Source organism: Pristiophorus japonicus, chromosome 16 (assembly GCF_044704955.1).
Source record: "Pristiophorus japonicus isolate sPriJap1 chromosome 16, sPriJap1.hap1, whole genome shotgun sequence".
Lineage (NCBI taxonomy): Eukaryota > Metazoa > Chordata > Chondrichthyes > Pristiophoridae > Pristiophorus > Pristiophorus japonicus.
The window spans coordinates 109,182,169-109,197,719 of NC_091992.1; the positions used below are offsets into that span (position 1 = coordinate 109,182,169).

The 15,551-nt window shown below is 39.9% G+C and overlaps 1 protein-coding gene across 1 annotated transcript in view; it reads right to left on the reverse strand.

Moving 5' to 3' along the window:
• Window positions 1–15,551, reverse strand: part of abca5 (ATP-binding cassette, sub-family A (ABC1), member 5) — an 86,288-nt gene that overhangs the window by 49,503 nt on the left and 21,234 nt on the right. The window contains exons 4-8 of the mRNA XM_070857679.1: window positions 12,732–12,847; window positions 10,495–10,721; window positions 8,837–8,978; window positions 3,326–3,514; window positions 1,717–1,864 (exon numbers count right to left, since the gene is read on the reverse strand). Of these exons, the coding sequence (XP_070713780.1) occupies window positions 1,717–1,864; window positions 3,326–3,514; window positions 8,837–8,978; window positions 10,495–10,721; window positions 12,732–12,847 (822 nt within the window). The remainder of the gene's footprint in view (window positions 1–1,716; window positions 1,865–3,325; window positions 3,515–8,836; window positions 8,979–10,494; window positions 10,722–12,731; window positions 12,848–15,551) is intronic.

Sequence of the window (15,551 nt, forward strand, 5' to 3'; positions counted from 1 at the left end):
TGCAACTCCTGTACACTGTACTTATACCCTAGAAATGCACACCCTGACCACAGGGGGTGAATTTGTGGGAGACACTCCTCACCTGGGTTTCCAGGTATTAAAGGGGAGGTCCCACCCAGGGTCAGCACTCCTTGGTCCTGGGAATAAAGGTTAAGGTCACGTTCTGACTGTGTCTGCAGTAAATGACTCATGTGAGTTTGTAGTACGGTGCAGGGACACCACAGTTGACATCACGACAGCTATGGGATTCTCACTAAACTACGCTGATTTCAACTGCATGTCAGAAAGGCTGAACTTAGCGAAAGATCTTTGTGGGAAGCTTACTTTGGGGCCAGCAGTGAACGCCTTCGCTTCACCGCTGATCGCAAATTACGGGCTATCGACTTCCGTTGTAACAGAGGAATTTAAAGAAGATTACAGATTTTGAAATATGAACTACTTTACCATTTGCAAACTACCCTCTGCACAATACTGTTACTGAGTGTTTCTCAATAAATGAAAGCTACAAACATTCAGCAAAACAGCAAACATACAAGTAAAACCTTAATTTACTACATCCTTTAGATATAAACAGTATTATTCTCTCCTATTTAACAGAGACACACATAAAATGCTATCTGTGCAACACAATTCTGGCTGTAAGTCTCTGTGACGGTCTCAAACACAGTCTTTATAAAGAGTGTATAGAGTACAATAAAACATGAACCAGCCACATGTTATTTTAGAACAAAAGTCAATATAAATTTAATGTACAACATAATAATCTAACCTGTGCCATCTTATATTTCTGCAGTATTCAATGTCTGTCACTAGATATTATCAGTTCCCTTTGTACCCAGTACACACAGCTGTAGTTACTTTAGTGCTTTCCAAATATGGTACTGCAGTACATATGCAAATATAGTTATGCTGTTCAAATATAGTTATCCTGAAGTTTAAAATATAAATAATATAAACTTAGGGTAGCCCAATCAAGATAACTAAAAGAGACTTCACTGCAAATAAACAGCTTCTCACATCTGAACAATCATTTTCTTTTAAAGTTAAAATTGCTAAAGTTGCTGAAGATGTTAATCTTGCGACTGAAGAATGCTAGCTAAACATTGTGGCAACCGTTTCAGATAAAAAGGTTTAAGAGGATAGTCTTATGGGATATGGTTCTTCTGAAAAATTAATTAGGATAATTATTACTGCTCCTTTTTAAAATGGGCAATGGTCATTTAAGCAAATGTAACATACGAGAACTATTAAAAACACAGCAAATAAATGTCCTTTCAGCCTTCAAGACAAGCATGTTTTCATTTGTAATATGGTATATAATGTAGAATTTAAAACATTTACATGGCATGGCTTATTTTACAGTACTGAAGTTGACTACAACCCTACTCCAACAAACAGGAAGCATCCTTCTTTCTAATCAACGAAAAGCTGATTGAAGACTTCTGGCAATACTGACAACATCCAATCATTTCTTTTAAATTCTCTCACTTTAAACAGTGACCAATCGATTACTCTTTAACAGGGTGCAGCACACTTCTGCAATCGACTAAGATCTCTGAAAACTTTTGCTTCAAGCACCAATTTACCAACCTGTGAATTATTCAGATGCTGACCTGCACCCAGCAATTCCTACAGGCAACAAGAGCAAACAAAATATTTTTCCTATCAGATGTGTCTGAAGGATACAATCTCTGTCTTACTTGCATTTGTACATACCTGGGAGGACTTGGTCAAGGTATACAGCAACAAGTAAATACAGGAAACTGTCTAGGACGAGCATGAAAAGAGGGATATACAAGGGGAATGGGCTTGCTGACAGGTTTGAGGGCTGAGCACCATCACTAATAGCTTCAAGAAGCACAACCTAGCAAACAAAAAGGAGCTGCAATTAAAATCCAATCCAGCAAGAAACAAAGCCATGTATGCAAGAGATATCAATCACAGTTGAGAGAATAACTGAGTTTACATCAATTTTTAAAAAGATTTCAGGGTAGGGGGGGGGGGGGGGGGGGAGGCGTAGGAGAAAAAGAGGGACATTTCCATTGACAGCAACAAACAATGCACTAATCCAAGTGCTATCATTATAGTTGGCATTCTGTCCAGAAAATATTTGGAGCACATTGATTGGCCACTTTGGCCAAAAATAACTTCACTAAAGTTCTAAATGTCAGAAATCATTTAGGCAAGATTTACAAGTGCTAGTAGATTGAGAACTTAAAAATGACAGACCATTGCAATTCCAGACTTAAGATAAACCAATAGGACTAACGCCAGAATGCAATTATGAGTGGGCACTTATAATGTACACAGATTCAACTATTGTCTCGACTATCCTTGTTTGCCAGCTGAATGAGGAAGCATTACAATAGTTTCCATGGACTGGGGAGATTGCCTCGAAATATTGCTTCATTACACACCGCAGCTGTGTAGTGCATTAGCACAGTGATATGTGGGTTCATAGAAACAATTCCCAAAATCTCCAATCTCAGCTCTGCCATGCAGGAGATTGGAAGAAGTCATCAATGGTTTCTCCTGATATAGGATGAGGCAGTTTTGGCCTCCATACAGTTAGAGCCAGGTAAGAGGGTAGGACCAATTAAAGTGAAAAACAGAAGGACAAATTCCATCCTCTTTCTGTCCCCAGTTCCCTGTGGCCAGAGTGACACGGACAATACTGGAATAGGCCACCTGCCAGTCCAAGCAAAGAATGAAAAACAAAAGTTCTATTTAAGAGAGAAATTTAGTTCAGTTCAGTCAAAATACCATAACTGCTCGAGGTGTATTAACCAGTAAAATACAGCCCGTACTGATGTCGACATTCTATAATACATATTATATGATATACTGGTTTTCAAATTGGAGTATGCAAATCATCAGTTTTGTTTGTCAACGGATTGTTAGCCTCACCGTTATTTCTACAGCAAAATCCGGTCCAATATTATTTTTAAAAAGCAGGAAAATAGCTGAAACTGAAAAGAACTGATTGCGTGCTCAATTTAAGAACTGAAACAGAACATATGACAATACCCTTCAGTATAGCAATAAATGTAGAAAGAACAAGGAATGTTAGTTTTAAGCCCCGCTTTTAACTGGTCTCCTGTATAGTGAGGTGGAAGCCAACATGAGGGAGAAGCTCTGATGGCTGCACCATCACGAAGCTGAGACCATTTAACTCGCAAGCCTTATTTTAAATGTTCACATCCGATTCCTGCTCGAAGCCAACAGGAATGACGCAATCACCAGCGGGCAGGAGTGGGACATTGTGGACAATGCACGCAGTAATAAATCAGATCTGCCCAACAAAATCATTTCTATTTCTGAATACCTGTGCAATCCCAATGGCTAAGGCACTAGGAGAGCACAAACAAAGCCCCCACACGGCAGACACTGGAAAATCTCTGACCAGCACAGTAGGAAGGCTAAACAATCCAAAACCCATCAGCATTAGTGATCCAACCAAGCCGGCAATCTTCTGATTCTTAAAAAGTGGAGTCAAAAGAAACGAAAAGGGAATCTGTGGAAGAAAAGATTCACATTTTAAAATTATGGCCATTTTGACTGGAGTCCCTCGGTTACCTTCTTTGTACATTTTTGATTTTAACAACTTCCATTTAAATACAAAGAAACCATTTATATACAAAGAATTTGGCCTATCAAATCCATTCCTTTCAATGTATTTCTCGCTGAACCACACAACCTTGGTCCAGATGGATTACATCCGTGCATACTAAAATAAGCTAAGGAAGAGACAGTAGAGGCATTATTATATATTTATAAAAATTCATTAGAAAACATAATAGTGCCAGAGGACAGCTAATGTTATTCCTATATTTAAAAAGTGAGATAGAACAAATCCAGGGAAGTATAGACCAGTTAGCTTAACATCGGTGCTAGGAAAGATAATGGAATCTTTACTCAAAGATGCAATGGAAAAACATCTAGAAACTGAAAATATAAGAAAGAATAGTCAACAGGATTTCAGAGGGAAGGTCATGCTTGACCAACTTATTGAATTGTTTGAACAAGTAACAGAAAGAGTAATGTAGTAATGTAATATACTTGGATTTTCAAAAGGCTTTGGAGAAGGTATCGCATAGTAGACCAAGATGTGGAGTCAGGGTACAACTATAGTAGAATTGATAGCAAGCGAACTACAAAACTGGAAATGAGAGAGCAGGGGTTGAAAGTAGTTACTCAGAATGGTGGAAGATGGGAAGTGGTGTTTCAGAAGGATCAGTGCTGGGACCACTACTGTTCACCATTGATATCAATAACTTGGACGAGGAATGGGAAGTACAATTTCAATATTTGCGATGACATCAAATTGGGGGGGGTGGGGTGGTTCGGCAAGAGGGTGTATAATTAATATTGAGGAAGACTGCAACAAAATACAAGACAGGTTAATAAACGTGGGCAAATAATATAGAAGTGTGAAGTGGTTCATTTTTGGAGGAGGAATAAGGAGGCCACATACTCCTTAGAAAATAAGTCTAAATGGGGGACAGCAAAAGGATCTCAAGATGCACATTCACAAATTAAATGTAGCAATGCAAGTTAACAAGGCCATTAAAAATACAAAAATTAAGTGTCATGAATATAGGATGGTAATAAATCCAATTAAAGACATTCAAGAGAAATTTATTTACCCAAAAAATGAACATGTTGCCACATGGAGTGGTTGAGGCGAATATCTTGGATGCATTTAAGGGGAAGCTAGTTAAGTACATGAGGGAGAAAGTAATAGAAGGTTATGCTGACAGGGTTCGCTGACGTAGGGTGGAAGGAGGCTTGTGTGGAGCATAAACACCAGCACAGACCAGTTAGGTCGAATGCTGCAAATTCTATGCAATTGTGTGTCAATTCCCCATCTTGTATTAAGACATACAACAACACCCTGTAGGCATTTAACTAGTTGCAGATAACTAATATCAGGCTCCATCAATATTTTAAAAGCTAAAAAGCCATCACTTGGTGGGTGTTAAGACATTTTTATTCTACTACAGTTGTACTGTGTATATTACATGGACAAATTCCTACTGAATTTGAGCCTTGTAAACACTCAGCACAAAAAAATCTATTTATAGTATTCAACACAGCTCTTCTGATCTCTTCAAGGGTCTGGACCAATCGGGTCATAAACAGATACAAAAGCAAAATACTGCAGAGAGAAGGTACCAATGCAAAGAGGTTCTGAGAAACAGCTACAAAGAGCAGGAGTAGAAAGGGTGAAGGATCAGCCATCACAGCGAGGGAGAGTAGCATGTGAAATAATCCAGCGTCCTAAGGGAAAATAGAAACATAGAAAATAGGTGCAGGAGTAGGCCATTCAGCCCTTCTAGCCTGCACCGCCATTCAATGAGTTCATGGCTGAACATGCACTTCAGTACCCCCTTCCTGCTTTCTCGCCATACCCCTTGATCCCCCTAGTAGTAAGGACTTCATGTCACTCCCTTTTGAATATATTTAGTGAATTGGCCTCAACTACTTTCTGTGGTAGAGAATTCCACAGGTTCACCACTCTCTGGGTGAAGAAGTTTCTCCTCATCTCGGTCCTAAATGGCTTACCCCCTATCCTTAGACTGTGACCCCTGGTTCTGGACTTCCCCAACATTGGGAACATTCTTCCTGCATCTAACCTGTCCAAACCCGTCAGAATTTTAAACGTTTCTATGAGGTCCCCTCTCATTCTTCTGAACTCCAGTGAAAACAAGCCCAGTTGATCCAGTCTTTCTTGATAGGTCAGTCCCACCATCCCAGGAATCAGTCTGGTGAACCTTCGCTGCACTCCCTCAATAGCAAGAATTTCCTTTCTCAAGTTAGGAGACCAAAACTGTACACAATACTCCAGGTGTGGCCTCACCAAGGTCCTGTACAACTGTAGCAACACCTCCCTGCCCCTGTATTCAAATCCCCTCGCTATGAAGGCCAACATGCCATTTGCTTTCTTAACCGCCTGCTGTACCTGCATGCCAACCTTCAATGACTGATGTACCATGACACCCAGGTCTCGTTGCACCTCCCCTTTTCCTAATCTGTCACCATTCAGATAATAGTCTGTCTCTCTGTTTTTACCACCAAAGTGGATAACCTCACATTTATCCACATTATACTTCATCTGCCATGCATTTGCCCACTCACCTAACCTATCCAAGTCACTCTGCAGCCTCATAGCATCCTCCTCGCAGCTCACGCTGCCACCCAACTTAGTGTCATCCGCAAATTTGGAGATACTACATTTAATCCCCTCGTCTAAATCATTAATGTACAATGTAAACAGCTGGGGCCCCAGCACAGAACCTTGCGGTACCCCACTAGTCACTGCCTGCCAATCTGAAAAGTACCCATTTACTCCTACTCTTTGCTTCCTGTCTGACAACCAGTTCTCAATCCACGTCAGCACACTACCCCCAATCCCATGTGCTTTAACTTTGCACATTAATCTCTTGTGTGGGACCTTGTCGAAAGCCTTCTGAAAGTCCAAATATATCACGTCAACTGGTTCTCCCTTGTCCACTTTACTGGAAACATCCTCAAAAAATTCCAGAAGGTTTGTCAAGCATGATTTCTCTTTCACAAATCCATGCTGACTTGGACCTATCATGTCACCATTTTCCAAATGCACTGCTATGACATCCTTAATAATTGATTCCATCATTTTACCCACTACTGAGGTCAGGCTGACCGGTCTATAATTCCCTGTTTTCTCTCTCCCTTCTTTTTTAAGGGCTACCCTCCACTTGATCGGAACTGAACCAGAGTCAATGGAATGTTGGAAAATGACTGTCAATGCATCCACTATTTCCAAGGCCACCTCCTTAAGTACTCTGGGATGCAGTCCATCAGGCCCTGGGGATTTATCGGCCTTCAATCCCATCAATTTCCCCAACACAATTTCCCGACTAATAAAGATTTCCCTCAGTTCCTCCTCCTTACTAGACCCTCTGACCCCTTTTATATCCAGAAGGTTGTTGGTGTCCTCCTTAGTGAATACCGAACCAAAGTACTTGTTCAATTGGTCTGCCATTTCTTTGTTCCCAGTTATGACTTCCCCTGATTCTGACTGCAGGGGACCTACGTTTGTCTTTACTAACCTTTTTCTCTTTACATACCTATAGAAACTTTTGCAATCCGCCTTAATGTTCCCTGCAAGCTTCTTCTCGTACTCCATTTTCCCTGCCCTAATCAAACCCTTTGTCCTCCTCTGCTGAGTTCTAAATTTCTCCCAGTCCCCGGGTTCAATGCTATTTCTGGCCAATTTGTATGCCACTTCCTTGGCTTTAATACTATCCCTGATTTCCCTTGATAGCCACAGTTGAGCCACCTTCCCTTTTTTATTTTTACGCCAGACAGGAATGTACAATTGTTGTAGTTCATCCATGCGGTCTCTAAATGTCTGCCATTGCCCATCCACAGTCAACCCCTTAAGTATCATTCACCAATCTAAAGTATCATTCACCAATCTATCCTAGCCAATTCACGCCTCATACCTTCAAAGTTACCCTTCTTTAAGTTCTGGACCATGGTCTCTGAATTAACTGTTTCATTCTCCATCCTAATGCAGAATTCCACCATATTATGGTCACTCTTCCCCAAGGGGCCTCGCACAATGAGATTGCTAATTAATCCTCTCTCATTACACAACACCCAGTCTAAGATGGCCTCCCCCCTAGTTGGTTCCTCGACATATTGGTCTAGAAAACCATCCCTTATGCACTCCAGGAAATCCTCCTCCACCGTATTGCTTCCAGTTTGGCTCGCCCAATCTATGTGCATATTAAAGTCACCCATTATAACTGCTGCACCTTTATTGCAGACCAATGGTGCAGACCAAAACATATGGCTGCAATAATCCACTCCAAGAGTTGGGCAAGAGGGATTGGGAAATGAGGGTGAGGCCTCATGAAACTGATGCATTGAGGTTGAGGGAACCAGTGGAGCTTGGCAAAGACAGGGGTGGCAAGAGCGTGGGACTTTGTGCAAGAGGATTTAAGTTACAGAATGTTGAAGTGCCATGAGTTCGTGCAGGGTAGAGGAGGAAAATGGATGCACATGAAATCAAAGACACACAATACTTGAAAGGAAGAATTTGCAAGGTTTATGGGGAAAAAGCAGGAGAATGAGACTGACTGAATGGCACAGGCACGGTGGGCCGCAATGGCCTCCTTGTGTGCTGTCTGAGTCTATGTGTCACAAAGACCAAACATAATTTCTCTTCCCAAATTTGATGCAGCAATATTTTAGTCAAGAGTTCAAACACAATGAAAAATGGTCCATTAGTCAATTAGGCAAATCTCAATGGAACAAGACACTTGTGAAAAACAGTGCAGGAATATTTTCAGAGCTGAAAGAATGAGATCAGATGAAAAAGGCTCTCTTTTACACCCATTAAAAGCAGCATCTGTCAAAACAAATCAAATTAAGAGCTAATGATTTTCCAGCAATGGAGGCAATTAAAGAGTAATCCTTATACAGCACATGATAACCATCTATATGCCTCATAACTGTGCAATGGCTATTGTCACAATCCAAATATACAAAACTTACGCTAACAAAACCTACGCCTTTCCTGCAACAATTCCTTGTTAAATAGGATTAGTTTTATCATAAATGGAAAAGAAGATTTCTGCACTAAATATCTCGTTAGTCAGTCTCAATTTATCTGACCTAGTGAATGACAGAGCACATAGAATCTTGTGACTTTCAAAAATACTCCAAACACTTATCATAAGTTATAGTATTGAAATTCAGGATGTGCATTGAACTGAATGCATTTATTTCAAACCTGCTATACTTTTAAATTTCAGAAACAACTAAAATACTTGGGAGTATGACTTACTATGGATATCCCAAACAAGAACAGCAATGGAAAGATGATCAATATGCTGCTTCTTGGAAACAACGATGTCTGAGTAGCAATGACTGCCATCACCAAGGATAGGATGAAAATTAAAACCATGTACAGTAAGCCCCAGGAAAGCCTGAAAAATAAAAGGATCATGCATGATTAACATTGTACAAACCAGCAAATAATGAACACCTCCTGGCATTCTAACCACATGGGTGCTTTGTTCTCAGAAATATTGTTTATCTGCACTCTATTGATCTCTCTTTTCAAAAACAATACTTACTCGGGTAACTTTACTCATTCGAGCTATACTAAACCCAATTTATAGCATACAGACCGTTTGTTGTCACTCAACCACATCAACTCACACGTAGTTGTTTAAGTTGTGCACACAAGCAAACGTTGTAAGATTTTTACCATGAAAAATATTGGCTAAATAATTGGCATAGCCACATTCATCATGCGATCATTTCCCAACATTCTAAGATGCATCTCCTTTCCTTTATCCCAGAAGCCTACCTTGAAATTTATTTATATATATGCTCTATCCAAGCTATCAACTCAGGGACTTGCTTTTCTCAAAATCCTTAAAGGTTCAATTTGAGATCAAAGCTTCCAATGAATTTTGTTTTGCATATCTTTGCTTCTTTACCTCTGCTGAAAACAAAACCAAACATGCTTATGAAGGTCAAATGACTCGCATGTTAAAGCAACTGATTTTTTTAGTAAGCAGGTTAATTTATTTTTGCAAAATAGACTTTCTATCACAATCCTCAAATTGTTTAATTTCCAAATTTGCAAGGAACTAGTCTCCATTTTGGGATTGCTCTCTGTTCTTTGTGCGCAAATGCTACAGGCACTTCAGGCGAGGGCAGATGCGTGGTTAAAAGTGGAAATCCAAACGTTGATGTCAGAGGTGCGCCATTCCGTCACTAGCTTTGAAAAAACGACATCGAATTGACTGTCCCACTAATGAAATGCATTGAGTGGTGTGAAGTTGCTGCATTTGCGCAGTGGATACGAATTAAACTTGCCACAGAAAGTGAAGGCTTATCCATTTCAGCCAAGTACCCTATTAATGACACGGTAAGTATAAATTAGCACCAGTCAACTTCTTCGGCACTAAAAATTAACTTCCAAGTGTGGAGTCTCATTCCTTCAGGTTTTCTTTGTTAAGAGATTTTAAAAATGTAAAATACAATTTTTTTTTTAAACTTTTTCTTTTTGTCTCTTTTCTCTCTCAATTCAATGTTTCTTTCCATCTCTTTCTGAATTTACATTTCCTTCTCAGTCCTTGCACTGTTAATGTCACAATCTTTCAAACCAAATGGTTAAGGAGATACACAGTTGCTTTCCCTGTTCACTCAGGTCCCAGATGCCCGGTTTCCCTTGCTGCGACGTTATTGGCTCACACTTTCAGCAACTTGCCACGCAAAAAAATTTAAAATCCTAAATGTGCAAGAACGTATAGCTGAAACTGTTCTATGACCATTTCCCCATTGCCTATCATTTGTGGTTTTAATATACAAGTAGTTTTAAAGTTGCGTTTTACTGCATCATCAAAAATAATCAATTAGAAGACAAATGACTTAAGTTTGCAAAACTTTTTCTTTAACTGGCCCGCAAAGTAATGCACTGTTTTGGCTCACCAGAAAGCAGAATCATATAGTCCCATCACCTTCATCACCTCTTTCACTTCCTTTTTCTCTGTTACGAGATTAATCAACAGAAAATTGACAACAGGCACAAAAGCAATAACAAAGTAGAGAGAAGTGACAAGATGTGAAAAGATGTCTGCGCCAACATGACTTGGTAACCCCATCATCTGTACGTGCAGAGGCACAATATCCTTCCAGACAGAATAGTTGGTTTGTGTCTGAAAAGAGAAATTGCAGATTAAAAATTTACCAATAAGTCTTCTACAAATCATTTTAAATACATATTTTAACTCAGTAAGTTACAATGATTTTATAGTAAATGTTTTACTGTATTATTTTCCGTGGAGATCAGAACTATATCTGATAAAGCCACATAATGGTCAAAATTTGATCCATCTATTGGCTCAGTTGAACAGCACAATTGACAATGGTGAAGAACAGACTGCATGACATGTGAAAAACCGAGGGGTGGGCGGGAGGCCGAGTTTCCCGCAAGCCCTGCTGTTATTAAATGGCATGCGAGGCCTCGGCTTCCCGTCCATAGTCAGCCAAATTGAGGGGCTGGCTGGCTGCGGGCGGGTAGGCCTACAGATGCAAGGGATCGAAATTGGGGGATGGGGGAAAGAGAGAGATGATTGTGGCCAGCCTCAGCATCATTGTTCAGGTGGGGGGGGGGGGGGGGGCGGCGGAGGAAAAGAGGAGGGGAGAGGCCTCATGGTGGTGATCGTAGGCCTCGTAAGGGAGTCTCGGATCGCAGGGGTGGATTAAACAGGGATCCTGGATCTAGGAAGTAAGTAAAAAGCGAATTACTTCCTGGATGCAGCAGTCCTCGCCTCGGTTTAACTGCCGGGTTTGACGAATTGTGTGAAACCCGTCCACAGGCAGTTAAATTCAAAATGGGATGGAGGAAATAAAGGCTTCCAGCCTCATTAGAATATTTAAATTAAGTAGTGCCCCCTGGCAGCAGATTGGATGCCCACCCCCCGACATGCCTCCGGCAAAACTGGTTGGAGGTGGAATCCCATTTTTAATAATTTAACTGTCCCACGCTCCAAACCCACCTTTGGGAAAATTCCGTCACTAGAGTTTGTTTGTGAGAGATGCAATATTTTTACTTCACCTATCTTACTAAACACAGTTTAATAAAGAGCAAAATGTTATTGTCCTCATTGGCACAAAGTTATGCTATTTTTCATTACTAATTTTAAAAATCCTTTTGGAACTTGGTAGTAAAATTTATTATACCAGTATGGCTAACATTGTATATTACACCATGTGCATTTGAAGACTGTTTAAAATTGCAAGTAAGAACTAGCATTAGAACTCTTATTTATTTATCTATATAATGAATTTTACTCTGACAATCTTTTTGAAATTAAATCTTGAATTGTCGGTACAAGAACACAGGCAAAATAAGTCACAAAACTAATTGATAGACTTGTCTACTTGTTCACAAGCAAAGCTTTTCCATTCAACTCAAAATCTGTAAGTCTATCATTAAGACGCTAACAGTATAAATAAGGGCCATTATTGTCAATATTGAACAGGTAGCCATTTTTTGACAATGGCAAAGATTTCCATGAATGAATGCTATAGCTCTGGTCGATTCAAAGTAACACCTCAGATAACCTAATGTGTTGGTCTTAAAAACTTGCATCTTATGGAGCCCTTGCAGCCAACCTCTCTGGGCTTCCCTAATGGCTGCCTTGACTTCGTATGATCTGAGATGTAAACTTCTTGCATACTTCCAGTAACAAACTACAAGTTTAAAATTTGAAAACAGACAAAAAGTACATTTTTGTTTGTCACATTGAATTAATTTTAAGGAAGATACATAAATTTGTTTTAAAATGTGGTTTATATAAGTCGTAGTTTATTAAACTATCCTTTTACAAAGTTTGCATTATTCAAGTTCCATTAATGACAGTCACATGTATAATATAAGCAGTGGATCAGGTTTCATCTAGTAGTCTATTGTACCCTCTGTGACATCTTTGGAACATTATAGATAGTAGCAACCATTACGTATTTCAGCCAAGGGTATTACGAGGATTTTATTTTCACTGCTGTGAAAAATTAATATGGGACTGAGAAAAGAATATTTCTTTCTATAAGATTCAAAACACATTACATAATGTAACAGCTTTCTGCAGATCTGCCAGACATTAGAATGTTCTTACTATGCGTTACCTAAGCCAAATCTCTGACATGACCCACTTGAGACTAACCTTGATGATGGCGAGATCAATATATTTTTGTACTGTTGCAAATCCTGACAATAAGTACATGGCACCAGGGCAGTCTGTCAGTCGACCTAAGGAGGCAGAATCCAAACGGCAACTTGCTGGGATAAACATATTGAAAAAATATAATTTTAGATGGTCAAGTATCACAATAACATTTTTATAATCAAAATTACAAAAAGCATTTATGTGTACTACCAGTCTATATGCCCCTAATAATAGCAACTCTGTTGGTCGGAGCATAAACCAGGAAATAGTGGGGGCTTGTAAAAATGGAATAGCAATAATCATGGGTGATTTTAATCTCATATTGATTGGACAAATCAAATTGGTCAAGGTATCCTTGAGGAGTTCATAGAGTGCGTAAGTGAAGGGTTACTTGAGCAGTACGTAACAGAACCAACCAAGGGGCAGACTATACTACATATAGTCCTGTGTAATGAGACAGGATTAATAAACAATCTCCTTGTAAAGGATCCCCTCGGAATCAGTGATCATAGCATGATTGAATTTCAAATTCAGATGGAGGATGAGAAAGTTGGATCTCTAACCAGCATACTAAGCTTAAATAAAAGGAGACTATGAAGGTATGAGGGCAGAGTTAGGTAAAGTGGACTGGGAAAATAGATTAAAGTGTAGGATGAACAGTGGTGTACATTTAAGGTGATATTTCACAACTCTCAAGAAAAATATATTCCAGTGAGGAGGAAACGGTGTAAGAGAAAAGATAGCCATCCGTGGCTAACTAAAGAAATAAAGGACGGTATCCAATTAAAAACAAGGCATATAAAGTGGCCAAAACTAGTGGGAGGACAGAAGACTGGGAAGCTTTTAAAAGCCAGCAAAGAATGACTAAAAAAATGATTAAGAAAAGGAAGATAGATTATGAAAGTAAACTAGCATAAAATTTAAAAACAGATAGCAAGAGTTTCTATCGGTATATAAAAAGAAAAAGGGTGGCTAAAGTAAATGTTGGTCCCTTAGAGGACTTGTTGTACCTGCAGACTATCCTTTTGTGTTTCATGCAAAGTACCCCCAGGTCCCACTGTACTGCAGTACTTTGCAATCTTTCTCCATTTAAATAATAACTTGCTCTTTGATTTTTTTCTGCCAAGTGCATGACCTCACACTTTCCAACATTATACTCCATCTGCCAAATTTTTGCCCACTCACTTAGCCTTTCTATAGCCTTTTGCAGATTTTGTGTGTCCTCGTCACACATTGCTTTTCCTCCCATCTTTGTATCGTCAGCAAACTTGGCTATGTTACACTCAGTCCCTTCTTCCAAGTCGTTAATATAGATTGTAAATAGTTGGGGTCCCAGCACTGATATTCCGACAGTGGATAGTCTAGGGGCTATGGGGGGGGGGGAGGAACTTAACACAATCACTAAGGAGGTGGTACTCAGTAAGATAATGGGACTAAAGGCAGATAAATCCCCTGGACCTGATGGCTTGCATCCTAGGGTCTTGAGAAAGAGCGGCAGGGATTGTGGATGCATTGGTTGTAATTTACCAAAATTTCCTGGATTCTGGGGAAGTCCCAGCAGATTAGAAAACTGCAAATGTAATGTCCCTATTTAAAAAAGGAGGCAGACAAAAAGCAGGAAACTATAGATCAGTTAGCCTAACATCTGTGGTTGGGAAAATGTTGGGAGTCCATTATTAAAGAAGCAGTAGCAGGACATTTGGAAAGGCAAAATTCGGTCAGGTAGAGTCAGCATGGATTTATGAAGGGGAAGTCATTTTTATCAAATTTGCTGGAGTTCTTTGAGGATGTAACAAGCAGGGTGGATAAAGGGGAATCAGTGGATGTGGTGTATTTGGACTTCCAGAAGGATTTGACAAGGTGCCACATAAAAGGCTACTGAACAAGATAAAAGTTCACGGGGTTGGGGGTAATATATTAGCATGGATAGAGGACTGGCTAACTAACAGAGAACAGTGAGTGGGGATAAATGGTTCATTCTCTGGTTGGCAACCAGTAACTAGTGGGGTGCCGCAGTGATCAGGAAGGCCAATGGTATCTTGGCCTTTATTGCAAAGGGGATGGAGTATAAAAGCAGGAAAGTCTTACACGGCTATATAAGGTATTGGTGACGCCACACCTGGAATACTGCGTGCAGTTTTGGTTTCCATATTTACGAAAGGATATACTTGCTTTGGAGGCAGTTCAGAGAAGGTTCACTAGGTTGATTCCAGGGATGAGGGGTTTGACTTATGAGGAACGGTGGAGTAGGTTGGGCCTCTACTCATTGGAATTCGGAAGAATGAGAGGTTATCTTATTGAAACATGTAAGATTATGAGGGGCCTTGACAAGGTGGATGCAGAGAGGATGTTTCCACCGAGGGGGAGACTAGAACTAGAGGGCATGATCTTAGAATAAGGGGCCGCCCATTTAAAACAGAGATGAGAAGGAATTTCTTCTCTCAGAGGGTTGTAAATCTGTGGAATTCGCTGCCTCAGAGAGCTGTGGAAGCTGGGAAATTGAATAAATTTAAGACAGAAATAGACAGTTTATTAAACGATAAGGGAATAAGGGGTTATGGAGAGGGGCGGGGAAGTGGAGCCGAGTCCATGATCAGATCAGCCATGATCTTATTAAATGACAGATCAGGCTCGAGGGGCCGTATGGCCTACTCCTGTTCCTATTTCTTATGTATTCGTGTCAGGGGTAGTTGCCAACGAGTGTACATTTGGAATCCAAATATATAGATTTAAGTCTAAATGTACAATTTATGAACCATTAAAAGTAAAGCAGAAATGAAGAATTTACAATATAGACTGGGATAATAGAGTAAAGGG